Source organism: Cyprinus carpio, chromosome A1, assembly GCF_018340385.1.
Source record: "Cyprinus carpio isolate SPL01 chromosome A1, ASM1834038v1, whole genome shotgun sequence".
Lineage (NCBI taxonomy): Eukaryota > Metazoa > Chordata > Actinopteri > Cypriniformes > Cyprinidae > Cyprinus > Cyprinus carpio.
In genome coordinates this window covers 8,122,030-8,149,394 of record NC_056572.1, presented here as the reverse complement: position 1 = coordinate 8,149,394, position 27,365 = coordinate 8,122,030, and the positions used below count along the sequence as shown (strand labels likewise).

Genomic DNA, 27,365 nt, shown 5'->3' with positions numbered 1-27,365 from the left:
TCAGTGTCAGCTGCTGAAAAATTATCCGTTAACTTGATTTTATTGAATTTGCACTTGCGAGAATCACTTAAACAAAGGAACAGCAGCGGTCAACATACTGTAGCTGCATTTTATTTGTTATAGTAATCTTTGTGGTACATTATTTATTTGGGTCTCTACATTTGCGCCCCCTAGCTGTAGGAATTTATCATACCATTTCACATAGGGCAATATTCACTACATTGATTTTTTTAAATTCCTTCTGTTATACTGTATCTTGCTATCAGTTGCAGTGCTTGCTTTTTCAGTATGTGGGTGGAGCTGACCTTTATCTAAGCTCAAGTTTATTGAACTTCCTATTGGATTGAATTGGTGATTTATGTGAATTTTCATTCAGATGTTCTCAGAAATTGAACAGATATTATTTATTCTCGAGCTGGAAAGAACTGTGACATTGCAAAGCATTTTTATCTGCCATTATGAATCAGGGATCATAGTTGAGAGAAGACGCTTTTTTTTTCTTTCCTGTTGAGGTGGTTTCTTATTTTGATAAGAAATATATTTTTGTGTTACAGGACCCTCGCAGTAAGCATAAGTTCAAGGTACACACATACTCCAGCCCCACATTCTGTGACCACTGTGGATCTCTACTGTATGGGCTCATACACCAGGGGATGAAATGCGACAGTGAGTCTAAACCTGCACACACACACACACACACACACACACACACACACACACACACACACACACACACACACACACACACACTGAACATTGAAATCCCTTATACAGTGACCTCTGTTGGTTATGACCATGCATTACATAATGAACTCTTTGATCTACTCATCTCTTTGATCCTTTGGAAATGATGCAAGAAATGTACATTTACGTTATGTATGAGACTATAAATCCTCGTACTTGTATGTGTTTTTATTTTTGACTAATTAAAAGACGATTCAAGTTTGAAAGCTTAAATATAAATATAAATATTCTATATATTGAAAAATACTATAGATTTGGGCATATATAAAAATATATAGTTTTTGAATCTTTAAAGTTTAAACTATTTTATATGCAGTACATATGTAAATACTGTTGTTTATTAAGTGTTCTGTGCATGTATTAGCTAGTGTGGGTGTGATCTTTGTGTGTCTGAATGTGATTGTGGTTGTGTGAGTGTGTGTCCTGGTGTCTGCGGGGATTGTTTGGGCATTTCTTAGTAAGTAGTGAGTGAGAAATGTGTAATGCTGTCAATCTAATTATGTGTGGTTTTCTGCAGCTTGTATGATGAATATTCATAAACGATGCGTGGAAAATGTTCCCAGCCTGTGTGGAACAGACCACACCGAGAGGAGAGGACGGCTGTATATCACTGCTAGTATCACAAAAAATGTTCTCACTGTGACCGGTGAGTTCCCACACACACACTCATTTTTATATATAATAGTGGAGACATTCCACTGACTTGTATTGTTCTCAGATTAAGCCATTTTAGCAGTTCACAACATCCTACAGCAGGGATGGGCAACTGGCAGCCCATTCAGTGTCTTTTAGTACGGCCCACTGGCTCATATTAGACTTGGAAGATTGATTTTAAAATGTTTGAAAAGTAATCCAGGGAAGGATTGCTTTCAGATTATGATGTTAATACTTTCTCTAACCAGGAGAGGTTGCTTGTTTCCTGCTGCTCACTGTATTAATTATAGCATAGTAGGATGTGTATGGGATCAATTTTTTCACAAAAAGTAATGCAATCATCAATAAAAAAAAATAAACGTGAAACCAAAGTTTAAACACACAAGTAAAAATATATTGCACAAAAAAAATCATACTATTATTAAAAATATTAATAAGCATGAATCAAAACTTTAAACACATTTAAAATCATATTGCACAAAACTGAAATATGTTTTTTGTCATCTCTTTTCTGCTCATATTTTTTTTTGTAAGCTTATGCTGTTTTTCCCTTCGCTCTAGTTTCCATGTTCTGCGCTTGCTTTTCCAAATGTTTTGGTTAGAGTTTCATATAAAGTAGGGCAGGTTTAAAGGGGTCATATGACGTTGCTGAAAAAAAAAACATAAAAAAAACATTATTTTGTGTATTTGGTGTAATGCAGTGTGTTTATGCGGTTTAAGGTACAAAAACACATAATTTTTTTCACATACTGTACATTATTGTTTCTCCTTTATGCCCCGCCTTTCTGAAACGTGTTGATTTTTACAAAGCTCATCGATCTGAAAAGCGAGGTGTACGCTGATTTGCCAGCTATCTAGTGCGTTGTGATTGGCTGAATACCTCAAGCGTGTGACGGAAATGTTACGCCCCTTGTCATGCTGTGATGCCATGTCCCGGTGTGATGAGACAAAACCAATAAAACCCATTGCAAATGAGGCATTTGTAGCATCCAGTGGGAAAATAATTACTGATTATAATGACTTATACTGTCTTTTTCTGCATTGTGTTGCATCATGCCGTGTAAAGAAAAAAGCATGTCTGCATTACATCCTCCGTAAAATGCGCCGCACAAATCTGAATATATGGTTTGAACCGTTCTGGAACAGTGTTGTAAATACAGCTCAACCACTGATTTCTAGTTGTGTCCTCTTTTGAAAGACCAAACGCTTTCACAAAGAAACAGCATCTCCATGACATGGCGGCGACTGCAACAATACTACAAGTTTTAACTACTAAGTTTTTCTGCAATCTTTCGAGACTGCCCATTTAAGGAATACAGATTTTCGCTGAATGCAATTGGTTGCCTTGTGTTTTTTAAACATTATTTTCAACTTTTGTTTATTGCATTAAATTTTGCATTTGCTTGCCTTTTGTAATAAATACTTATTTTGTACGCTTATGTGAATAACACTGGGATGTGAGTAATTAACCTTTTTAAATTTAACATTAAAAAAAATCGAAACTTGATGATGTCTAAATATACATTCAAATGCAAAATCAAAAAAAATAAGTAAGCAATTATGACCGGCAATACTTTTAAGAGCAACTAGAGTAGAGCTAAATACATATAGACTATATTTATTAAACAGCTATATGGGTATCTAGTGGTTAAAGCATGGCATTACCTATAAATATTATTTTTCTGGTCAACAAATGCCTCTAATTTGCTTCTTTGCACTGGAATTTAAAAAAAAAAATTATATTTTAACCCTAAAATACTACTACTATACAACTTTACTATACTACTATATACTATACTATATAAAATACTATATAATTAATAAACATATTAGAAATGTTATATTTTAAATCGCCATTCATGGATCATAATTATTGCACATATTATTTAGTACCAAAAATCTCACAATATTAACTAAATAGAACTGAACTAAAATATAGTACAAATATTTAATTCATTAAAAGTTACACTTAAGGGACATCCATGTATGTTTTTAAATTAATTTGAATAAAATCTGCTTAAATATTCTAATTTAACTAAGGTCTAGTCCTGGCTTAAGATAAGCCCTGTCTGTGAAACTGGGCCCTAAGATATATTTATATATTCTTTAATTTATATAATAATTGACTGATAATAATTGTTTCAATTAATATAATAACTGATACTTTTGACTTATCCCTTATCTTAAAAATTGTTTAAAGGCTGAAATGTGGAGTTTATCTTTTTATAAAACATTTTGGTTTTGTGAAAACCTGTATCTGAATAAATATATTTCCGTAGACATTGCCCCATGTCGCTCTTATGGTATTAAGTTTATTTGTGCAAGTCTTAAAAAATAGTATTTAAAAGTCTTAAATTTGATTTTAAAAATCCTGTTGATACCCAGTTATATTATGGTACCATTCGGAATAATTATTTTTTGAATCAGCACCTTTTTAACTCTCCTCAGGTTGGGTTGAGAATGTTATGTAGGCCACTAATCAAAAATAGGACCTCTGTACATTAGTTTGTTACATATTTACAGACAATGCAATTGTACAGAGCCCCACACATGACATGCGCACGATTTAGCAAATCGAGGGAACGAAATAGTAAATCGAGGGAATGCAATAGTAATCATGTGCAGGTTTTAGTATATTGAGGGAATGAATTAGTAAATTGTGCGCACGATTTAGCCTACTATTTTTTCCTGCATGCCATGTGCAGGGCTCCGTACAATTGAGATGTTTACATTTGCTTGTTAATTAGCATAACTGCATAAGTTTTATAGCTAATAAAATCTTTAAAAACAAATGACAGTAATTATACTTTGATTTCCTTCAATAAAAAGGAAACCGAGTAAGACTGTGTAAAAGGTGTGGATGTGGATTAGTAATCTGGCCCCTTGATATAAAGGAGAAAATGTGCTGGCCCTCGTCACTGTCAAAGTTGCCCATTCCTGCCCTATAGTAACAACCACAAAGAACACCCTAGCAACTGTCTAGAATACCCTAGCAACTACATGGCACACAAAGTAACCACCCACAAAATACAGTAAATTGTTACAGTAAAGACATTTGTAATGTTACTAATATTACTAATATTTGTAATTGTTAACAAATAAATGCTGTTCTTTTGAGCTTTCTATTCATCAAAAAAATCCTGAAATCAACCTTGATAATAAAAAGAGCAGCAAATCAGAATATTAGAATGATTTCTGAAGGATCATGTGACACTAATGTAATGGCTTCTGAAAGTTCAGCTTTGCCATAACATCAAATATATAAAAATTTGACAGATACTTTAAATGTTTTTATTGTCTTCTTGATCAAATAAATGCAGCTTTGGTGAGCATAAAAGAAGTCTTTCAAAAACACAATAACAGCTAAAACCAATTCAAATCACCCAAGACCAGCAAACCTTCTTAAGATAGTTTAAGCTGAGGTTTGTTTCCAGCAGAGTTGATGTGCTTAAATCCCATTTTATGTTAAGAAGCGATTTAAAACAATAGAATTAGGTATATTTAATAATATTAAATCGTTTGACTTAATTAAAATCTGTTAATTTAGGTGTTACTTCATAAATAATAGAATTGGTGTAATGGACAAAACATTTTACAACCCCATACACCAGTGTGTGGATATTTTTTCCCAACATGGATCAATAAAGGTTTTATTGGTTTTAATGAGATACACATCGGAAAAAAAATAAAAACTGTTTATGCTCCATGCTCTGGATTTTACAGTGTCATTTGTGTGATTTTAATTGGTCGGTTGCTTTTTCAAACAAATGCTCTGATAATAATTTACTCATCTTTATGGACTTGAATACAAAGACTGGAGTAGTGAGGAGGGGCTTTGTTCAGAAACTAGAGAACCCATAGCTGTGCCAGTTTTGAATATGTAACGTTATAAGCAAATATGGTTAGTGCTCATTATGCATGTTAGTGCTGTTGTGGGATATATGATATACCAGCAGGGCAGAAAGCCATTTCAGCCAAGCATGCAGATCAGTACAACAAGAGTATTGAATGGAAATGTTGCAATAATATTGATGTTTGCATGTTTTTGGCTTAGCTAAAGAGGATTTCTAGGTCTTTGAATGGCAAATTTGATCACTCGAATAAAACACACACACACACACACACACACACACACACAGCTTGGCAACAAAATGTTCTGAACGAGTCTTTGTTTTTCTCAGCTCTTTTTGCCTTGGGCAGAAACTGCATCCTCTGGGAACATGAGATCAATCTGCCAACGATTGCCCCACATCCCATTCACACACACCCACACACCAGCTCACCCATCCATCAGCTCTCTGGAGCTGCATTTAGAGGGCTGAGTATATAGAAAGGAGTTTCATACACTTTGCTTTTAATTTATAGCAAACTTACAGATTCTTTTGAATAAATCTGCAGATGATAACCTAACAACCGCACCTAAGAACAAACCTTAGCATCCAATTAGCAATTTTGAACAAACACCAAAACACATGAAACATCATGATAGCACTATTATAGCAACCACACAGAACATGTTTGATACTGACTAACCACACCCTAGCAACCTCCAGAACAGCCTAGTAACTTCCTAGCAACCACCTTTAACACTCTTGCATGCTAGCACACTCTTGCAACCGCTCAGAACACCCTTGAAACTGCCTAGCAATTTAAATTTAATTTAGAAATTTCGTTTACTGTTGTTAAGGTTAACTAAAACTATTAAAATATTTTTGTTAATTGAAATAAAGCCGAATATATATATATATATATATATATATATATATATATATATATATATATATATATATATATATATATATATATATATATATATATATATATATATATATATATATATATATATTATATGAATTATTTCACTTATTTAACAAGGCATTTTTTAAGTTTTAGTGATTTTATGTGCTTTTGTAATTTTAATTAGTTTTTATATTTCTATTTAGCTTTAATTGTATTAAATTAAATTAACTTTTACATATAAATTTGATTTCTTTTATTTGCCAAGGCAAGTTTTTTTATTAAGTAAATATAGTAATATAAATAGAATAATATAATAGTAAACAGAAGTATTTAAAACAACAGAAATTATTAAAATGACAAAAGCACACAACACAATTATTAAAACTTAAAATTAAAACTAAAATATAAAACTAAAAGCTAAATCAATATATTAGTTGAGTTTAGTTGCTTTGAAATACAAATTGCACATAAAGGTGCTCCAGTTGATGTTTTTGAATATGTATGCACATATAATAATACTTTAAAGTCCTTCATTTATTGGTTTACATGTTTTGTTTTTCTGTAAATTAATTTGTAGTCAAGGAGGCTCGTAACTTGGTGCCAATGGACCCAAACGGCCTGTCAGATCCATATGTGAAGCTTAAATTAATTCCAGACCCAAAGAACCAGAGCAAGCAGAAGACAAAAACCATCAAGTGCTCCCTCAATCCTACTTGGGACGAACACTTCAGCTTGTGAGTGGCAAATAAACGTAACTGCAATCAAGTGCATTCATTTGTGTGGATGTGGATGTTTCACATGTGCAATGGCTGTTTCCATCTTTGTGTAACCATAGTAACCTCAAAGATACAGATAAAGACAGGCGTTTGTCAGTGGAGGTGTGGGATTGGGATCTGACCAGCAGAAATGACTTCATGGGGTCGATGTCTTTTGGCATCTCTGAGCTGCTGAAACAAGATGTCAACAGTTGGTAAGCACTACCAGATATAAGACACCACCTACACACGAGACTTCAGTGCTCGAGGATTGAGACCATCGTCTTCATCTGTTTGGATTGTAGGTTTAAGTTGCTAAACCAAGAGGAAGGGGAGTATTTCAACGTTCCAGTTCCACCCGATGGAGAGGAGGGCGATGAAGAACTGCGGCAGAAATTTCAGGTGAAATCCACATCCCTTTTCATTTGTATTGACACATTTTTTTTTTTACTTCTAGCTTGCTTCCCTTTCCGAAAATATTCAGATTTTTTTTTTTTTTTTTTTTATTCTCCAGAGAGCCAAGATTGGCCCTGGCACTAAGAATACAGATGGCTCTTCAAAGAATGACATCTCTAAATACGATGCTAATGGCAATAAAGACCGCATGAAGCTCTCAGACTTCAACTTCATCATGGTGCTGGGCAAAGGCAGCTTTGGAAAGGTAGGACACACCATTAATTCATGAACACATTCTCATTTACACAAACAGTTGTGTTAGTAAAAGGGCTGGTGAAACTAGCATGTTACCTTTTGAGACTGATATTTATATATTTTTTTTATTTGAAAGAAATTAATACTTACATTGAGCAAGGACACATTACACTGATCAAAAGTGAGAGTAAAGACATTTATAAGATTTCTATTTCAAATAATGTTGTTCTTTTGAACTTTCTATTAATCAAAGACAAAAATATGAAGCAGCACAACTGTTTTCAACACTGACAATAATAAGAAATGTTTCTTGAGCAGCAAATCCGCATATTAGAATGATTTCTGAAGGATCATGTGACATTGAAGACTGAAATAATGATGCGCGAAAATTCAGCTTTGCAGTCACAGGGATAAATTCGATTTTCAGATATATTCAAATAGAAAACAGTTATTTAAAATAGCAATAATGTTTCACTTTTTTCTGTATTATATAACATTTTACCTTATTTACAAGCAAATATACACAGTCTTGGTGAGCATAAAGGAGACTTCTTTCAAAAATATTAAAAAAGCTTTATGACTCCAAACTGTTGAATGGAAGTGTATTTTTATTATTTCTAAAAGTATTTAAAATTATATTCTTTTTAAAAATAGTCAGAAGTTTGGGAGAAAAAGTGTCCATATTCAATATTTCATAGCCATACTCTCATTTATCAGTTAATTATTAAAAATCAATAAAAATCACAATAATCATGTTCTATCTTTACTTAATCTTAATCTTTACTCTGTTTTTCTGCAGGTGATGCTTGCCGAACGTAAAGGCTCAGATGAGCTGTACGCAGTGAAGATCTTGAAGAAGGATGTGGTCATTCAGGACGATGATGTGGAATGCACTATGGTTGAGAAGAGAGTTCTCGCTCTCTCTGGCAAACCGCCCTTCCTCACCCACCTCCACTCGTGCTTTCAGACCATGGTACACATCACACTCTCTCTTTACACTGGCATACTATGCACATGTACATGATAAACCCATAATCAGTTGTGGTGTTATTGTTTGTAGGATCGTCTTTACTTTGTGATGGAGTTTATCAACGGTGGAGATTTGATGTATCAAATACAACAAGTGGGAAAATTTAAGGAACCCCATGCTGTGTATGTATTCATTCCTAAAAACAAACACAAAATTGTTAAAAATGAATGAAATAAGATTTTTTTTAAATGTTATAATTATACATTTAATAGCACAAAATAGTATTTTAAATTATTATTTTAAAACTGGACTAATAGCTAAATAAATGACATATTAATATTTATTAATATAGAACACAGTAATTTTACATTGTAAAATATTTTTCACAGTTTCTTTCAGAAACATTACAAAATCTTACCCAATCTTTCCCAAATGTTTTGTGTACATTATATAACTATATCTGACATTTTATAAAAGCAATTATCAGTCATCAGTTTGGGTTATTGATGTGTCAATAGCATTTTAAGCATAGCATTAATGTTCATGCCAACCAACAACACTACTGTTATTTAGATTCATTTATAAGTCAGATCAGTAATTTAACTGGTTTTAATTCTTTCTTTCTTTTTACCATCAGGTTCTATGCTGCAGAAATTGCCATCGGCTTGTTCTTTCTTCATTCAAAGGGCATTATATACAGGTGAAATGTTTGTTTGTGAAGGTACCCTGAGTGCACACTAGTTTGGCACAGGGAAGAAATTAGAACACCACAATGCCAGAATTTAACAATCTATTATAATAATACACAAAGTATTATGCATTGATTTTTTTTGTCAGTATTCCACTGTGCTGTAAATTGTCCCTTCAGTTAATTTTTTATGAATAATATAAAAATAATGAAATCAAATCTCATGTTTCATGATGCATAGCATTATTTATTTATCATACTCAAATTGTTGTCAGAGCAGATATTTACTAAAATATGTGTACTTTAACTGTTGTTGCTCCCTGGTTTTGTGTAGAGATCTGAAGCTGGATAATGTGATGTTGGATGCTGAAGGCCACATTAAGATTGCAGATTTTGGCATGTGCAAAGAGAATATGTTTGATGGGGCCACAACCAAAACCTTCTGTGGCACTCCAGACTACATTGCCCCAGAGGTGTGTGTGGACATATGATTGTGTTATATTAATTACAATGAGTCTGTGCACAAGGCAAATATACTGTATGTTCTCCTGTGTTACAGATCATTGCATATCAACCGTATGCCAAGTCTGTCGACTGGTGGGCGTATGGAGTTTTACTGTATGAAATGCTGGCAGGACAGGTAAACTAATGCTAAGTTATCATTCTGGGTCGAAATTCAGGTTGGATGAGCCATTTTCAGAAGTAATTATGAAGTTGTGATAGATGCAATGGTGCTGATGTGCTTCCTCTAGCCCCCTTTTGATGGTGAGGATGAAGATGAGCTTTTCCAGTCCATCATGGAGCATCATGTGTCTTACCCAAAATCCATGTCCAAAGAAGCAGTGGCTATATGCAAGGGGGTAGGCAAATACACACACACAAATACACAGTTTAGACATTTTTGTCTTTGCTTGCATACATTAACAAACACTGTTATGTTTGCAGCTGATGACCAAGCATCCAGGGAAGCGCCTGGGCTGTGGACCAGAGGGAGAAAGAGACATTAAGGAACATGCTTTCTTCCGCTACATGGACTGGGAAAAACTTCAAAGCAAGGAAGTTCAACCCCCCTTCAAACCCAAAGCAGTAAGTAATAATGCAGCTGTGTGTGTAGGGTGATAGAAAATACAGTTTGTACAGTATAAAAACCATTACGCCTACGGAGAGTCCCTGTAAACCACAAATGCAAGTATGTGTGTGTGTATCAGCCAGGTGGGTGCATCCTTTTTATACTTCTTTCTCCTAGCACGCTGTATTTCAGTTGCAGTGATAGAAAATATTTCCATTTTTAAGTGTCTAATTTTCAGAGAAGATTTGGTGAATGTGGCCAAGATGCCGTGGTTCCAAAATGCTCAGTGCAGGAAGTAATGCGTCACTTCATGCTCTGCTGTTAAACCGCAAAGAGTATGAAAACACAAATGTGAGGCAGTAAAGGTTTGCTTTCAGGTTAAGACACACAAACACTGCAGACAACAATAATGGAGCATTTTAAGAATTTTAGTGTTTTTAACTGTGTGGATTGTGCGGGTTGACTCAGGATGTGGATATACAGTGACCCCAAAATGTATTTGGACACTTAAACACACTAAACTGTATAAATGGTATTGATTTTAAAGACATTTAACACAATTTTCAACAATAAAACAGTACATATGCTGTTTCAAGGCTGACTAGCTGCTTTGGCTGAACAATGTGAAGGTGAATAATGGTAAGCCACTGCTTATGTGCCAACATCTCCACCACTTGAATTCATATTCATGACCCAAGCTTTGCTGCTTTTGACATATGGAGTTACTTTGTGTCTTTTTTTATTCAGTCAAACATACTTTGTTTGAGAGCAAAACTGATTATATTGTAATTAAAAAATAAAAGTTCTTGCTAAGAATGTTTACAAAAATAAAGTAATTGCTAAAACTCTTGTCATTGCAAATAAACATTCTATGCAGTTCCCACACTTTTCATTCCACACCCATATTTTTTGCTCTTTGTACTGCTGTCATTTTTTGCGGGTCTAAAATCTTTGCTTGGGTGTGAAGCTGTATCTCAGTGGGTGGTAACAATGCACCAGAATACAAGCCCTGTTTCTATTGCTCACTCTTGCTCTTGGAGCAATATTTTGGCCACACCCACTGCGTGGTCCTAGTTGTGGCATGAAGAGGGTGCGTCCTAACGGGTGGTTAATGTCTAATGACTTAACGAAATCTGCAATTCGTTATTTTATTTTTTTCACTGTAACAATTTTAATGGACCTTCAAAGTAACATATTGCATAATACGTTAAATGCGTTAAATATGACGGGGGCTGATGACATGCTATAATGGCCTAACAAAATCCAAAATTTGACATTTCATTGTACCAACCTGCTTTAACGGACCTAGGATTTACAGTATAATCAGTACAATCAGCCACTCTTTTTTATGCCCATTTGGCACAGCTTTTCTCAGCCATATCAATTTAATCCTAAAATACATTTACCCTCCTATTATCAAACGTCTTCCTAGAAAACAACAAATTTTCTTCTTACATTATGTGAATTCTTTTGAAAAATTCATTATATATCCTTACCTGTAAACAGGTCCATTATAGCTATAATTAGCCTTAAGCTACACATAACAATTTATGAGATTAATACTGCTTTTCCCCCAAAATGCACTTTAATCACCATCTATTGTTTGTAATATCGTCGGTTTGCAATCTTGTATTTTGATCATATGAGTTTTTCAGACTTTCTGATATTTAAAAATTCTTAGCAAGATTTTTTTATTTGCAATCTTTCATTTTTTAATTACATTATAATCAGTTTTGTTTGGTTAAATAAAAAGACAAAAAAGTAATACCATACTGGCATGTGCATTATACCACTGAAGAACAGAACAGAAGCCATCTTTGATTGGCATACTTATATACTTATATATACATATATATTGGCATATATAACACAGCTGCAACAAAGTCTAAATATTAAAATAGCAATAGTGGTAAAGTGATTGTTTTGAAGCTTTCAAATGGTATTTCATATGAGTGTATCCATGGCAACTAGGCATTTTGTATATGTGAAGAGGGGCTGATGAGATTTTTAATGCGTCTCCCACTTTTCAGATCATTCCTGAGCCCCTGCAGTTAACAGAGATTGCGTTAGGGTTTTTTGAATATTTTAATTATTTCATTTATTGTCATTTATAATTCTTCATGGTAAGTCTTTATGTGTATAGATGACCATGTAACAGTGCTGCCTGAGTCAGGTTAAAAAAGTCTAAACATATATTTCTGATAATACCTTTGAGTTTTAGTAAGCCCCGCCCCCACATAATTCTACATTCAGAAGGTGAATTCAAAGGATAAAAATGTAAATATTAAAATGATCTCACCCATTAACAGGTAAGTGGTTTGGATACAATTCACTTATTATTTTCTCACAGTCCCTTCACTGTCCCTCTTCATCTGCTCACTTCTTTTTGAATACTTGGAATTGTCCAGTTCCACAGATAAATTTTTTTACTGAATGCTGCCTCACCTGAAAACTAAATGCTTCTTTAAAATGTGTTGACATATATTTTGTGATAGTAAAACAATCAGGAATATGTTTCCAACACAGAAAATGATGTGCATGAAATGTTTTACTCAAATGAGAGCACAAAGGTGTAATCTGTCGACTGCCAATTAGGGCTGGGCGATAAAAAATTATTTTCGCAATATAATCACGATAACAAGAGTTTGGTAAATGTTCGATATAATGTTTATGTGCCAAAGGCAGGATGAAACCGCGCTACTCATTTGAATCATGCCACACGAACCATCAATGTTCAAATGGCAGCGAAGCGCAAGCTACTAGAGCAGTTGCGTTTACTCGCTGATAAGTCTCAGTCATGTGACACTAAACAGCACTGTGAGATCCAGTGTGAAGCGCCTGAATTCAGCGAAGAACACAAATGACTGTGATTTAAACTAGATTAAAAACAGGAGAAACAGTGTGCAATGATAGTCAAAAGTTTTGCCATCATTTACCATGGATTTACTGTAGTGACACTAACTGCACCATGGTATTGTGACAGAAATGTGGTTGAATTTTATTATATTATTAATTCAGACATATTCAGTGTATTAAAGGAGTAATGGAATATTATTATTTTTTTCTGATTTAAGCTATAGCTTTTAAATGTGCATTTAAATGTATTTAGACTACTGTTTTTCCATCAAATACCTAGAAACCATATAGTTACATTTTTACCATGGTATTGAGGTGCTATACAGTATATGATTTAAATGTATGCTGCTATGGAAGACCAATGGTTTATTTTAATAAAACTCAAAACAGTCAGAATAATTCAATTTCACCATATAAAAATAATGAAAATAAAATTCACACATACATAACCTACTTTCAAAATTAGGATCAATTTAAATCTGCATCCTAACTCCAGCTATTACTACTGTCAACTCTAGCCACTGACAAATGTGCATTTCTAAAAGACAAGAAAATGTGATATTATTAATATTGCAGCCTGCACTGCAAACAGTGCTTAGATGTGCGCTATCAAAGTCAGGCAACACAAACCTGTCTCATGATCTGAAACAATATCACTCATTAGAACATGCAGAAACTAAGAAATTATTTTTTCTATTACGATATTTAATTTGTTAAGGAAAAATGACTGGAAAAGTGTAAAGAATTCAAAAATGTGTTGTTTGTTATGTTCTGACCATAAAGAGTAGTTTAAAACCACAGTTAATGGTCTGGTTTCTACAAAAACAAAGATTTAAAATTTATCACGATAATTATCGGCATTGTAATATTTTTTTTTGGCTGTATTGCCAAGCCCTACTACCAATACAGTATGTGCATGTATTGTAGTTATGCAATATAGGTATGCACTCATCATTTTCTGTCATTACACAGTTGTGATTTTATTTTTTTTAATTTTTTTCACATATGAGGCTTTCATTTGTCATTAATTCCTTGTTTGTTTGCTCATGCCATACCATCATTTTCCCATCCCATATCTCTCTTCTCTCGTCTTCTCTACAGTGCGGTCGAGACGCAGAGAACTTTGATCGTTTTTTCACCCGCCATCCTCCCGTCCTGACCCCTCCTGACCAAGAAGTGATTCAAAACCTGGACCAAGAAGAATTTCATGGCTTCTCATTCATTAATCCAAATTTTGTATCCGTGAAATCCAAGTAGCCAGTTTTAGCCAAGCTCAAAATAGGGACAAATAAGATTACAAAAAAAATAAAAATTACATAGCCTGAATGAGCCAATGAGAGAGTTCAACCAGATTGATGGAGTGGAGGTAATTTCAATCCATATTGTTCCTTCCTGCTTACTGTTTCTTATTTGATTAAAAGGATCAAGGAAAGAGATTGACTAACTTTTGTAAATCAACCTATAAAGAGTGAATGTGTGGGAGCTTTGCAAGATTTTGAATATTTGATGCTAGTTATATCATGGAATGTAGTGTTATTGGTTTAAAAAAAATAAATAAAAAAAAACCAAGTATCTGGATAAATCTAGTGTCCTGGTCACATTTCACCCCTTAATAATAACAATAATAAAATAAATTTAGATTTTTTTTCACTGACATTGTCATAATTAAAATACTAAAATGACAATTTAATAAGAATCAGACTAAAAATATGATAATAAATAATGTCTCAATGCAGCAACATTGTAATGGTTTTAAAAATAGGCTCCATTTTATTTATTATAAATATGTTTCTTATTATTTTTGTTTTCATTTTGGGGTGAAATGTTACCTACACATGCCCTAGAGGTTTAAGAGGTCATTGACTCATTGTCTCTGATGAAACATATCTTTAGAATATCAAATATAGCTGCCAAATCTTTCGGTCTCCCCTTCACACACACGCGCATACACAAACCATGCGCATCAGATTACCGCTTATTGATCAGGATGTTTATTGGGTCACCCCATTTTAGTGCTTTTTTTTTTCGGTTGGGTGTCGTACGTGTGAAACTGTGCCAAGTCAGAGATTAAAGTTTAGGAACTGGTCATGCAGCATGTAGTTTTCCAATCAGTGCTGCTTGGATACTCATAACCACATCCGTAAACCAACTGGAAATGATAGTGATATGACTACAACAACTTAATTCCAGATATGATCATGATGTAACTACTTACGAGAACATATCTTTTTATGTCATTATTCTGCCAAATCTGTGATGTTTTTTTTTTTTTTTTTTGACTTGTTACCTGTGTCTGGCAGTGTTTTGATCAAATTACTGTGAAACTGTGGACAGACTGTTTCTATAGAGGAAAATATATGAAAATGTATTTGGAATATATGAATGATTTCTGTATATCTGTATATTTTCCTTCTCTGTGTTTATGCTTGCATACACAACAGTGCCGAAATGTAGTCTCTGAATACTGATATTTTAGAACAAGTTAAATATAGTTCATAAGTACTGTAATTTCTAGATGACTATTTCATTTCATTTACACACCTGCTTTTCTGATAAATATATTATTTTCACCAACAAAAAATGGTTTTAAACCAGTTATTTTATATCTTTTGCTGTAGCGTGTAAGTAGGAAATATCAGTTTACATTTCCAAACATTCCTTTTGCCATTAATTGTAATAACCCAGTGAGATTTTTGTTTGCACAAGGAGTCTAACAGCAGCCAGTGCTCCACACAGAGATCAGATCTCATTATCGTCCATTCCGTCTGAGATTACATGAAAAAAAAAGAACAAACTGAGACCGATTAAATCCAAAAGAACTGTGGCAATGTCTCACATAGGTTTAATTATTATAATAATGTAACCAATAACATAATCATCCAAAAGGAGTGGTTTACATATGTGATTAAATTGTGGGTCTTCTGGGTCTTATGAGGACATGATGGCACAGTTATTGAGTACAGGGTACAGGGACCTGACTCTCAAGAAGTACTTCTCTCCAGGGCCCTTATTCTTGAGCTGGTTTGGGCCTCTAGCAGAAGGTAGGACTTTGTCTTGATTGAAAAGGCATTTGGTGTCTCTCTGTTCCTGGTTTGTGTGTTTAGCAGAACTTTGAGCTGTTTGTCTGCAGTTGGTGGCTGGACTTTAATGTCCAAATGTTCATCTCATTCTCACGGGTGTGTTTTAGATGTTTACGGTCCAGTCTGCTCTGCTCTGTACTGTCCCTCCATGTTTTTTTTGGTTTAATTCAACCTCTTCCAGAATGACAATCAAAATATGTAGTTCTGTTAGACCCTTTTGTCTTGAGCTTTTGATTCTGATGTAACTTCAAGCTGTGGGTTCCTCTTCATCAGTTTCCTCTTGGTCTTTTTTTTTGTTGTTGTTGCTGTTTCTGACTTCTAGTTATCCTCTGTGATGTTTTGTGTGTGTGTTAACTTACTGTTTGTATGTGATTAAAATGACAGACATCTGCTCTAAAGTCAACATAAAATCACAATAGAACCTATTTGCTTTTTTTAATACGCGTTTCTGGTCATTTGGTGTATTTTTCCAAAGTGCTTTCCTAATCCATCATCAAATTGCTCCACATCTGAAATGACAGTTTTCATGCAATTTCTGATGGACAGTTTTATTCTTGTTGAATATCATGGTTATTTCAAAAACACAGACTTGTAAAAGTAAAATAGGTTGCAAATGCAATTTTATGTTGACTTTGAAACCTAATTTTAACCGCATTTCTACTAGAATAATTGTCTTGCTGAAGTGATGCATAATGCAACATGCCAAAAAAAAAAAAAAAAAAAAAATCCTTGGCTCAGGATATGGAAAAATTTTAAGATGTAAGTGATGTTTACAAAAAAATGCCATTTTGTAGATACAGAAAAAAGTGAAACACTTAATATTTTTGTACAGTATAATATTGTACACAAATTAATTAAAAATTATATTTTTACAACATTGACCAATGTGTATTTATAAATATTAATTATTTTGTCATAATACAAAAATATACTGATAAAATATACAAATTAATGTTAAGATGTACACTACCAGTACCATTCAAAACTTTAGGTTCTATTATTCAAAGAATACTGAATAATATTAAGCAGCACAATGTCGTGTGACACTTAAAACATATTCAAATAGAAAAGATATTTTACCTGTAATATTATTTCAAAATAATACTTTTTACTGTATTTTTGATCAAAAACTTTTTTTTACAAATCTTACCAACCCCACATTTTTGAACAGTAGTGTATCTAATGTTAACGTATAGAGCCTTACTGTATTATATTGTTATCGAAATGGTAAAACACATCATTTACGTTCAGGTTACTAGTCATAACCTCACACTCATAACTTTTTTTTTTTTTTTTTGTTCTTTCAGAAAAATCGACGTGACACAGGTAACTTCGACAAGGAGTTTACCAAGATGGTGGTTGAGCTGACACCAACAGATAAACTCTTCATTATGAATCTGGACCAGAATGAATTCCAAGGCTTCTCCTACACCAATCCTGAGTTTGTCATTCAGGTTTAACAACAAATCCAAAAGGATTGCTCCATTCAGGTGTGAGAGCAGGAGGCGCTTTTATTACCCAGAAAGCATTATTTTGTCCCTGTGCATCTTGGTTGTCCTCTCTCTCTTCACTTAAAAAGGCGCAAACCCAGCAGGATCACACAGAACCAAACCAGGATTATACTCAGTCACAACCAAGGCCTCAGAAACTCTGAATTGAAATCGACAGAGGAGAGAGAACGGTTATAAGAGTGTATTCATAGTCTCCATGAGAATGTCTTGTCTTTTCATCTCCATGAGAATTATCCTACCTCTTTCTTTACACATTCTCTCCATATATTCAGTCAGCTTTTTCCTGCAGCCCCTCATTTCCAAATGAATAAACCTGACAACATGCATCACTAATGGCTTTTGCCAGAGCTAATTAAGCCTTACGCAACCTTTTAAGTTAAAATCTGATTTAAATTAGTAAAGCATTTTGGTATCAATTCAAAGTCAAGTTCCTGTGCATGAGTAAGTGGTAGATGAGCAAATATCCTTAAGAATATATTGCTAGATGTTCATATAAATGGTTGATGTCTTTCAGCTTTGTCTGAGATTTCAGTACAAGCTTGCATTAGCATTAGCATTACAGCAAAACAGTCAAATAATGACAACCATATGGCATTTAGTTTTCTCCAAGCATAATGGTTTCTGTTCATGAGATGCTCTTAAAAATGCATTATTTATGATAACTTGAAGCAAATACATAGGCCATCAGGCTTGATTTAGAATTTACATGCAACTCAAAAAATTTGAAAATCAACATTTTTACATGAAAACAGTTCACTTTAGTAGTCCCAGAAATATGTTGATTGTTTTACATATCCTTTTGGTTTATTATGTATATTAGGAATATTGAAGATCAGAAGTCTGATATTAAAACAATCAGTTAATGAGCTTATTTGTGAAAGCATCACATTGATTTTGAAGAGTTTTGAATTCTGTGCTCTCTTTATGACATACTAAGTCATACTTATGAGATAAAAGAGGTAATTATGACATGAGTCATAATTATGACCTAAAAAGTCAAAGTAACATTTGTCATAATTAGGACTTTTATGTCATATTATCAACTTTATACATAATAATTAGGACTTTTCATGTATTTAATCTTACAATTTTGACTTTTTATCATTGTCGATTCACAATTTAAAATTTTATGTCAGAATTTTCTTGGGAATTCAAAAAGCAGTGACTGTAGCATCAAATAACTTGACATAGATGAAAATATGCTAATGAAAAAATGGATAATGAATTAGGAGATATCTTTAAGGGCACAAAAAAGTGCAATCGTATGATAATGCAGACTTCTGATTTGCAAAATGATGAGAATTACAAATACTGCCTGGAAAATTTTATAATGCACTTTCAACTTTTATTATGTTTCAAGAGTTAAGTTTCAGCAATTCTTTTCATTGTATTCATGAACAGATGACAGGTGCATGCGGATGCAATCCTTGACAAAGCGCGTTAGTGCTGTTTATTGAATTGGCATTAGGGGTTGCATATCAATGGCTGCAGAGAATGTGATTCATACTTTATGAGCTGAAGAACTATAACCAACAACTGAAACCCTAATGTGCCATATATTTTTGTGGGGGAATCTGCAGTGTTTGGGGAGCTCGTAATGTGCCATGTGTCTGTGTTAAACAGACTCCACAAGGAGTTTTAGTCTACCCTATGCATGCCTGGTAGAGCCCTTGCTCTTAAACTCACTATTAACTTATTAACCAAGTGTGTCAGTACTGGTTGGATCTGTTGTAGCATAAATCTTAATAAGGGTTATGGTGTGTAAACATTTCTATTTGTTTATGTTTTATTTTGTAATTAGATATATGAAATAGATATATAAGTAATTCTAGTCTTCCAAATGAAAACACATTGTGTGATCATGTAAACAGTGATAAGTATCTGCTTTTCCTGAGGTGATAACTGGAAAAATGGGGATAATGTATAAATATATTGTATAATGTTTATTGTATAGTGTATATGGAGGAAAATATTTGTGAAAGACCTGTAGCCTGAACTATAAAGACGTGAACGCTGGAAATAAGGATTGAAAAGCTGTTATTTTAAAACAACTGTATGTAATTTTTATTTTTTTTTTACCTTGAAACATCAGTTTCAAAATCATTCTGATGGTTCACTGACTTATAATAAAGCAAATGGCTTCTGTTTCTTTTCCATTTTCCCCTCAATCTTTTGAGGAGGATGTAAGTTTGATGAATGGATATGAAATTCCGTAAAAGGGCAGATTGCTTTGCGGCAGCAACAAATGCTTGCGTAATTACAACAGTGGTATATTTACAATAGTGAATTCCGCTCACTGAGCTCCAAAGTCGCAAAAATACACAAAACTACATACAATTGCTTTAACTTGTGCGTAACTGTAAATGAAAAACTGTGGTCTTTACATGACCAAGGCAATTGTCACACCTCAACCAAACATGCACTCACTATTGTAACCCCCTGGCCCTGTCAATATTTTAGTTTCATGTTTTAATATATAATATTTTAATGATGAATGATGGTTTTTATCATGGCTTTAAAGGGCTTCCTGTACAAGAATCAATCCCCCCAAAACATGTTTTATACTATGCAAGACAGATGCATGTCAACAACGACATTAACATCCAGACAGCAGCAGTGGTTGGTTATGGGGAGGGCTATCGCTGGTGATTGCAGAGATATTTTGCATGCTATTTATTTATGTGTAATATTAAAGCTTTTTCAAATGCCAAACTGTGTGTTCATAATTTTTCTAAGATTGTGTTATGAGGTTGTAAGGTTACGAGTCCATAAGGTTACTGGCCCATTCACAAGAAAACTGAGAAATGTGTACCTGAAAATTTCAGGATGTTTTTCTATTTAAAAGGTATATTTCACCCTTAAGCCATTCTAGGTATATATGACTTTCTTCTTTTAGACAAATGCAAAAATGGCAGTGAATGGTGGTTGAGATTTTGAAGCAAAAAAAAGTCCATCCATCCATCATAAAAAAGTACTCCACACGGCTCTGGGAATCGTGAATCGTGAACACGCTTATGAAAGTTAGCGGAAGATAGAGATTGTGGTTTATAACATTTTAAATATGGGAATTTTTCTTAAACAAATGCATCGCTTCGCTTCAGAAGGCCATGTGGAGCACTTTTATGATGATGGATTGATATACTTTTTTGGGCTTCAAAATCTCAACCCCCATTCACTGCCATTATAAAGCTTGGAAGAGCCAGGACATTTTTTTTTTTTTTAATAACTCTGATTGTATCATCTGAAAGAAGAAAGTCATATACACTTAGGATGGCTTGAGGGTGAGTAAATCATGGAGTAATTTTCATTTTTGGGTGAACTATCCCTTTTACGTTGCCACAGATATTGCTGGACTTCCATGGGGCCACATCTCCCCTAATATTCATACTAGTATTGCAAATATGTTTTTGTAATTTCTGATTCCGATTTAAGTGGAGAAACAACTACAAAGTGGAAAGGATGATATTTTCATATTAATTTTAATAAGAACAAATTTAAATATGTATATGTGATGCTGATTTGGGAAAATGCTTACAAATATAATTAATGGTTATGCCTTACACACTACAGAATGAAATATATGAATATAAATATAGTACCTGTGGTTTTTCCTGTTAAATATAATGTATCAGTCATTGCAGTAAGTCATTGGGATACAAACAGTTCCCTGATAATCAAAGTATTATATTAAGGAACTGTAGATTATGAAACAGTGTTCATGTTACATTCTACATGCACGTTAAAAAAAACGTATATGTCATAATAGTAACAGTCAGTGTCCAACCATTTATATTGTCACAATAATTTTATACTTTTTTTTAATACTATTTTTGCATTTCAACAACACTCATTCAAAGACGTCCAAAAAGAGTCATAAACAAAAAAAAAGAAAATTTTAGATTTTGGTGTACATTTCACATCTAATAGGTGTTAATAAACGTAGGCTGCGTTTTCTCTCAATATGCGCTAAAAAAATTATCGCGTTGCTATAACTAAAGTGTTTGTAAACGGCCTCCTGAAAATGACAAAATGTTAAATAAATGTATTAACCTTAATGTTGTATTGCGTAAGTTTATCTGTGCTGATCACGACACTATCGAGCGCAAAGTGAGAGGCGGTGCTTTACATCCACAATGAGGAGCAGAGATCCATCAGAGGCTCAATTAAAACCACCCCACCATGATCCATGGGAATGCACACAGATCAGTCATGGACATACTGGTCTTATCAGAAGGAATGTCGAGAAAACCTAAATTCACCGCAATGACTTTTGGGAGAAAGTTTTGCTTGGAGTTGATTTTTGATGTATAAGGTAAGTTTGGAGTGTTAAAATGAGGATTTATCGTCATGAAGGAGACAAACCCCAATCTCTCTTATTTTACGCGTAAAGGCGCACGGCATGAAGAACTCGTGCCAAAACTTCTCGCAAACTTCACTGACAAGGTCACAGACGTGAGAGTTCATCAACACCAATGAATTTCCACGTGGATAAGCTGCTCGTGGCCTTGATTGTACACTGATGCTAGAGAGCCGGGAGCAGGATGAAGGTATGTAACCGTGGAGTGCAGATGCTCCTCACCACGGCGGGGGCTTTCGTAGCCTTCAGCCTGATGACCATCGCGGTGGGCACCGACTACTGGTTGTACTCGCGTGGAGTTTGCAGGACCAAAAGCGTGAATGACAATGACACTAACCGAAAGAATGAAGAGGTACTTACCCACTCAGGGCTCTGGAGACAGTGCTGCATGGAAGGTAATTTATATATATATATATATATATATATATATATATATATATATATATATATATATATATATATATATATATATATATATATATTATATTATATTTTATTACATAACTGGGATAAAATGCTTTATATATATATATATATATATATATATATATATATATATATATATATATATATATATATATAGCTCAAACTATGATTTTATTATAGTTGCTATTGCTGTTGCAATAAATGTGTATAAATAATGTTACTGGAATAATGAAAATATACATACTTGCACACTTAAAAATGGTAATGTAAACCTAAACATTTCAATTAACAAAGTATTCAAAAATAGTATAACATTACCAAATCAACCTAAATACATTAATTTATTCTAAGAAAACTATTTTCTTTGGGTTAAATTAGGTAAAAATATCTATTGCAGATAACCACTTTTTACAGTTTACAAAAAAGTACCAAAAATTGCCTTGCTATTTTTTTCATTGTACAATAGTTTTACCATGTTTTGTTGTTGTTGTTGTTTTTATATATATGTATCATGCTATCTTTAAAATACCTTAGATTACTCATGAATATAGTAAACATTCACTCTAATAGTATATATCTTACTATCTTACTATCATTGTCATTACCACACACCAATTTTTTTGTCATGCTTATGGGTCAGATGACTATAAATGTTTATAAGTTGGAGCCGAATCAAACCCTGTGGGAAGATTTATTTATCTGATTATTGATTTAATTATTTTTACTTTCTTGCACAATACACGTTCCTCTAGTTTCGACCCATCTGTCACACCCTCTCCTACTTCAAAGTCAATTCTTTTAATGGAAAGTGTAATGAAGCGTTCACTCTGTTAAAAGGGCATCAAAGTGGCCATGTTCACTTTACGTGTGTGAATGCAGGAGTGTGTATGAGATATTTAGGGTACTAGTAGACAGTCATGAAAGCTGGTTGGCACAGACCATACACTTTCTCTACAATTGGTGTACTCTATAACATCAATTATGCACACAAAAATATACATCAACAGAAATACAGCTATTAAACATGCAGATGCATGTACATGCATGTGGCACCTACTTCAACAAAAAAAAAAGAACGAAAGCAATGGAAGCCCACTTTAAAATTAATGCCACTTTAATTAGCTTCAATATTTTGCTTTAGAACTCTTATAATAGTTACTTTGGCTCATGATGTTTGATATGTGGAATGACACTGAGAAAAAGAGAAAATGTGTTGCCCAGTTAAAAGAGAAATACTGTTTGCCTGTCTGTGTTTTGAGAATGTCTAATTAGATGGGAGAATATTGATATTGTTAATGATTTGATAGCATTAGTCCAATCATGTGGAAAATGGCATTGGCCATTAACTGAGGCATGTGTGATTGTGAATATGTTTGTTGTTTCTTACAGGCATATTTAAAGGGGTTTGTAAGAACATTGATCATTTTCTAGAGGATGCAGATTATGAACAAGATGCTGCAGAATATCTACTGCGTGAGTATCCACAAATGTTTCACATTCAGTTTAAGGTCAAACACACAAAATAAAAAATAAAAAATAAAAAATAAAAACTTATAATGAAAAGCAGCACTTGCAAACTCCGTAGTTTCCAATTTAATCCCATAGTTACTAGAGTTATTGTCACCATTAAAACCCAGTTTCTACGCATTTTGGAAAAGTGTGTAAAAGTACTGAGTCACTGAGTATTTGAGTATGAAAAAAAAAACAGTAAAAGAATATTTGAAAAATATTTGTGTTTGCAAACTATTGCCACTGTTTGATTTTGTAAATCAAACTGCATCAGGTGACTATACACAGGTTCTTCTCATCATGTAAGCACATGTTAATTATCACATAAAGAAAAAACAATAATAAAATATTGAATGACAGTATTACATACTTAATCTAACATTGAAAATAATTCTGTATTAACCATTTATGTGGAATACAGACTGAGCGCTGAGTATGGAATTTTGAAACGAAAAATATGTAGGAAACCTGTAAAACAAAAACAACAATAATAAGTAAAATAATAATTATATATATAGTCACGTTCTATTGCAAAAATCTAAAACGCTAACAATGTTATATATATATAATATTGTAATGTGTGTTAGCATTGTAGATTTTTGAAAGAGAACATCCTGACTTTCATTTCAATTCTACTTAGATAAATCATTGCAAATGCCTAGCTATGTATCAGAGACACTAATTTACAGACTAATGTAAAAATACACTAGATAAGTTATAATTTTGTGTTGTGTTTGTGTGACAGGTGCTGTGCGCGCCTCTAGTCTTTTCCCTATAATGAGTGTGGGACTGCTGTTCATTGGTGGAGTGTGTGTAGCCGCCAGTGAGTTCTACAAAAGCCGACACAACGTTATCCTGAGCGCAGGCATCTTTTTTGTCTCAGCTGGTATGTTCCCGCACATAGACTTTTACCTGATTATTTATAAATGGGTATGTACCATAGATGTTTTCAAATGTATCAATTATAATTGTATCTGCAAACAGCAATCACAGGGAGAAGCCCCTCAATAGCAGCCCAGAATAGGGTTGAGTTTGATCATAGCAAAGCAGATTTTACATTACTTGTAACGTTTTAGTCTTTACCAGTAGGTGGCACTGTAACAACATTTATGAGGTTTTCTTAAAATGATGAAATGGAAGTAATCATGCTTTAGTAGGCTAAATCATATTTATTACAAAAGAAGTCATAATTAGAACATAAAGAGTCAAACTTATGGCCTATGACATAAAAAGCTGAATTATGACTAAAAGTTAATAATGAAATGAGTTGAAATCATGACTTAAAAAAACATAATTATGATAGAAATGTTGTCCTTTTGTTCCATAACCATTGCTTTTTGTCATAATACATAATTATACTTTTATGTCATAATTTTGACCTTTAATGTCATGGTTATGATTAGTTTCCAGTATTTTGTTTTTCAGCATTTCCCCCCATACTTGTCCTTTTATCTCATAATTATAACTTAATATCTCAAAATAGACTTTTTTATGTCATAACTATGTCTTGTTTTTCTTCTTATGTTACAGAGTCAAAATTATGAGCTAGTAAGTCACAATTATGTGATAAAAAGTAAAAATTATTGGAGAATAAGTCACAATTCTGAAATGAAATGTTGAAATTGACACTGACAAATTTATAAAGGACTTTTTATGTCATAATTTCAACCTTTTATAATACAATTCCTACCTTTTCATCTCATAATTATGACTTGGTATCTCAGAATTTTGACTTTTTATGTGGCATAAAAGGGCTTCCATACAAAGATACGTGCAATGGTTCATATACAAAACTAAAGAATTGGTGCCAAGATAAAGTATTAGTTTCTGTTTGGTGTCTTTGGCAACTTCATGATTCTGGAAAATGGTATTGAAGACAAATTTTGTCTTTGTGAGAGGTTTTCTTTTTCTTTTTTTTTTCTTTTTTTGCATTTGTATAATTAAAAAATGCAATGTTTAGGCTATATAATTTACATAAGATTCCATATGATCACGTTTTATGTTTTATGAGACAACTTCTAGTCCCCAACATTTGTCCCCAATGTAGCCTATGGTTAGGTTATAGAAACACAAGTGGATTGCAGCAAAAGAAGGAACGTTAAGCGCATTTTTTTTTTTTTTTTTTTTAGGTCTCAGCAACATCATTGGCATTATAGTGTACATCTCATCCAACGCTGGTGACCCCAACCAGAGCGAATCCAAGCGCAGTCACTGGTACGGCTGGAGCTTCTACTGCGGCGCTCTTTCCTTCATCATAGCGGAGATTGTAGGCGTCCTGACCGTGCACCTGTTCATCGACACACACCGTGTGTTGAGAGCGCGTTCACAACGCTCACTCCAAAGCAGCACACATTCCCTGCAGCATCGGCGCTCGAACAGCTACCGTTCCCGCTACCGCTGGAGGCAGGGTCAAAGCCGCTCGTCAGACTCCCGGTCGCGCGAACCTTCTCCGGCCAGTCACAGAAACGACCTCGGGCTTTATGCTCTGGGACGCGGACCACCAACAGCTACGCACGCGCTCGCGCATAACTCCCTAGGCTCTGGCCATGGTATTGCACATTTTCATAACTCCGTCATCACTAATAACAACTTTGCAAATCCTCATGTTTTCACCATGCAGAACTCGGTGAAGTCGGAAAGAGAGCTTCCGCACATACAGAACTCGTTGAGCACCGTGAAAAGGTTTGTGTTTGCCAATGCACATGAACACAATTCAGTCAAACTGGATAATGGAGTCGTGCTGTCGCAGAACTATAAATTAAACTCAGTAAATCCCAGTAAAAGCCCAGTGCATGAGCACAATTCTGGGAATGACAATTCCAACGCTGTAAAAGAGCCCTCATATATGCCTCAAAGTGGCACTGCGACAAGAAGAACAACTCCGGTGTAAAAAAAAGAATGGTTTAAGACCTCTGCTGCTGTATGAGACTATATGAAAGGTCTGAGTGAAGATTATATCTGCTATAGAAACAAATGGAACACAAAAAATACATAACTATATGACGACTTCCGTTTCTGAGAACTGAGAAATATGAAAAGCGTCCATTGGTTCATCCGTCATTTCTAGATCCGTATGAGAAGAATTGTGGGTGGGGGAGTAAATGAACAGTGCATTCTTTCACACTCAATACCCACGAATGAGGTGCCCATTGCAGCAAAAATGGTTGCCCACTGCATATCCACAGTGTTCACTACTCACTGCTGTGTGTGTGCGCACTTGGCTGGGTTAAATGCAAAGCACAAATTCCAAGTATGGGTTACTGGTCATTCACTCCCCCCACCTACAATCCCTGCCAGACATGAGATTTGAGCCTGCGACCTTTGGGTTACAAGTCAGACTCTAACCATTAGGCCA

At 34.0% G+C, this 27,365-nt stretch overlaps 2 protein-coding genes across 3 annotated transcripts in view; both read left to right on the top strand.

Annotated features, from left to right (window-relative positions):
* Positions 1-19,869, top strand: part of LOC109093640 (protein kinase C beta type-like) — a 41,452-nt gene extending 21,583 nt beyond the window's left edge. The window contains exons 4-17 of one of the 2 annotated variants that reach the window (XM_042736112.1): positions 555-666; positions 1,262-1,390; positions 6,716-6,872; positions 6,974-7,108; positions 7,199-7,295; positions 7,408-7,554; positions 8,344-8,517; positions 8,605-8,696; positions 9,152-9,214; positions 9,537-9,675; positions 9,762-9,842; positions 9,955-10,062; positions 10,148-10,288; positions 17,515-19,869. In XM_042736112.1, coding sequence (XP_042592046.1) covers positions 555-666; positions 1,262-1,390; positions 6,716-6,872; positions 6,974-7,108; positions 7,199-7,295; positions 7,408-7,554; positions 8,344-8,517; positions 8,605-8,696; positions 9,152-9,214; positions 9,537-9,675; positions 9,762-9,842; positions 9,955-10,062; positions 10,148-10,288; positions 17,515-17,667 — 1,728 coding nt within the window. In that variant the 3' untranslated portion in view covers positions 17,668-19,869. Of the gene's footprint in view, positions 1-554; positions 667-1,261; positions 1,391-6,715; positions 6,873-6,973; positions 7,109-7,198; positions 7,296-7,407; positions 7,555-8,343; positions 8,518-8,604; positions 8,697-9,151; positions 9,215-9,536; positions 9,676-9,761; positions 9,843-9,954; positions 10,063-10,147; positions 10,289-14,228; positions 15,503-17,514 lie in introns of those variants that run through there. The other variant, XM_042736040.1, reaches the window with a different exon arrangement.
* A 2,196-nt stretch (positions 19,870-22,065) lies between these two features.
* Positions 22,066-27,239, top strand: LOC109095401 (voltage-dependent calcium channel gamma-3 subunit-like). Its single transcript, XM_042766319.1, has 5 exons — positions 22,066-22,170; positions 22,245-22,470; positions 23,891-23,974; positions 24,756-24,896; positions 26,140-27,239. The coding sequence occupies exons 1-5, from the start codon at positions 22,066-22,068 to the stop codon at positions 26,898-26,900; spliced, it is 1,317 nt and encodes a 438-aa protein (XP_042622253.1). The 3' UTR covers positions 26,901-27,239.
* The last annotated feature ends 126 nt before the right edge of the window (positions 27,240-27,365 follow it).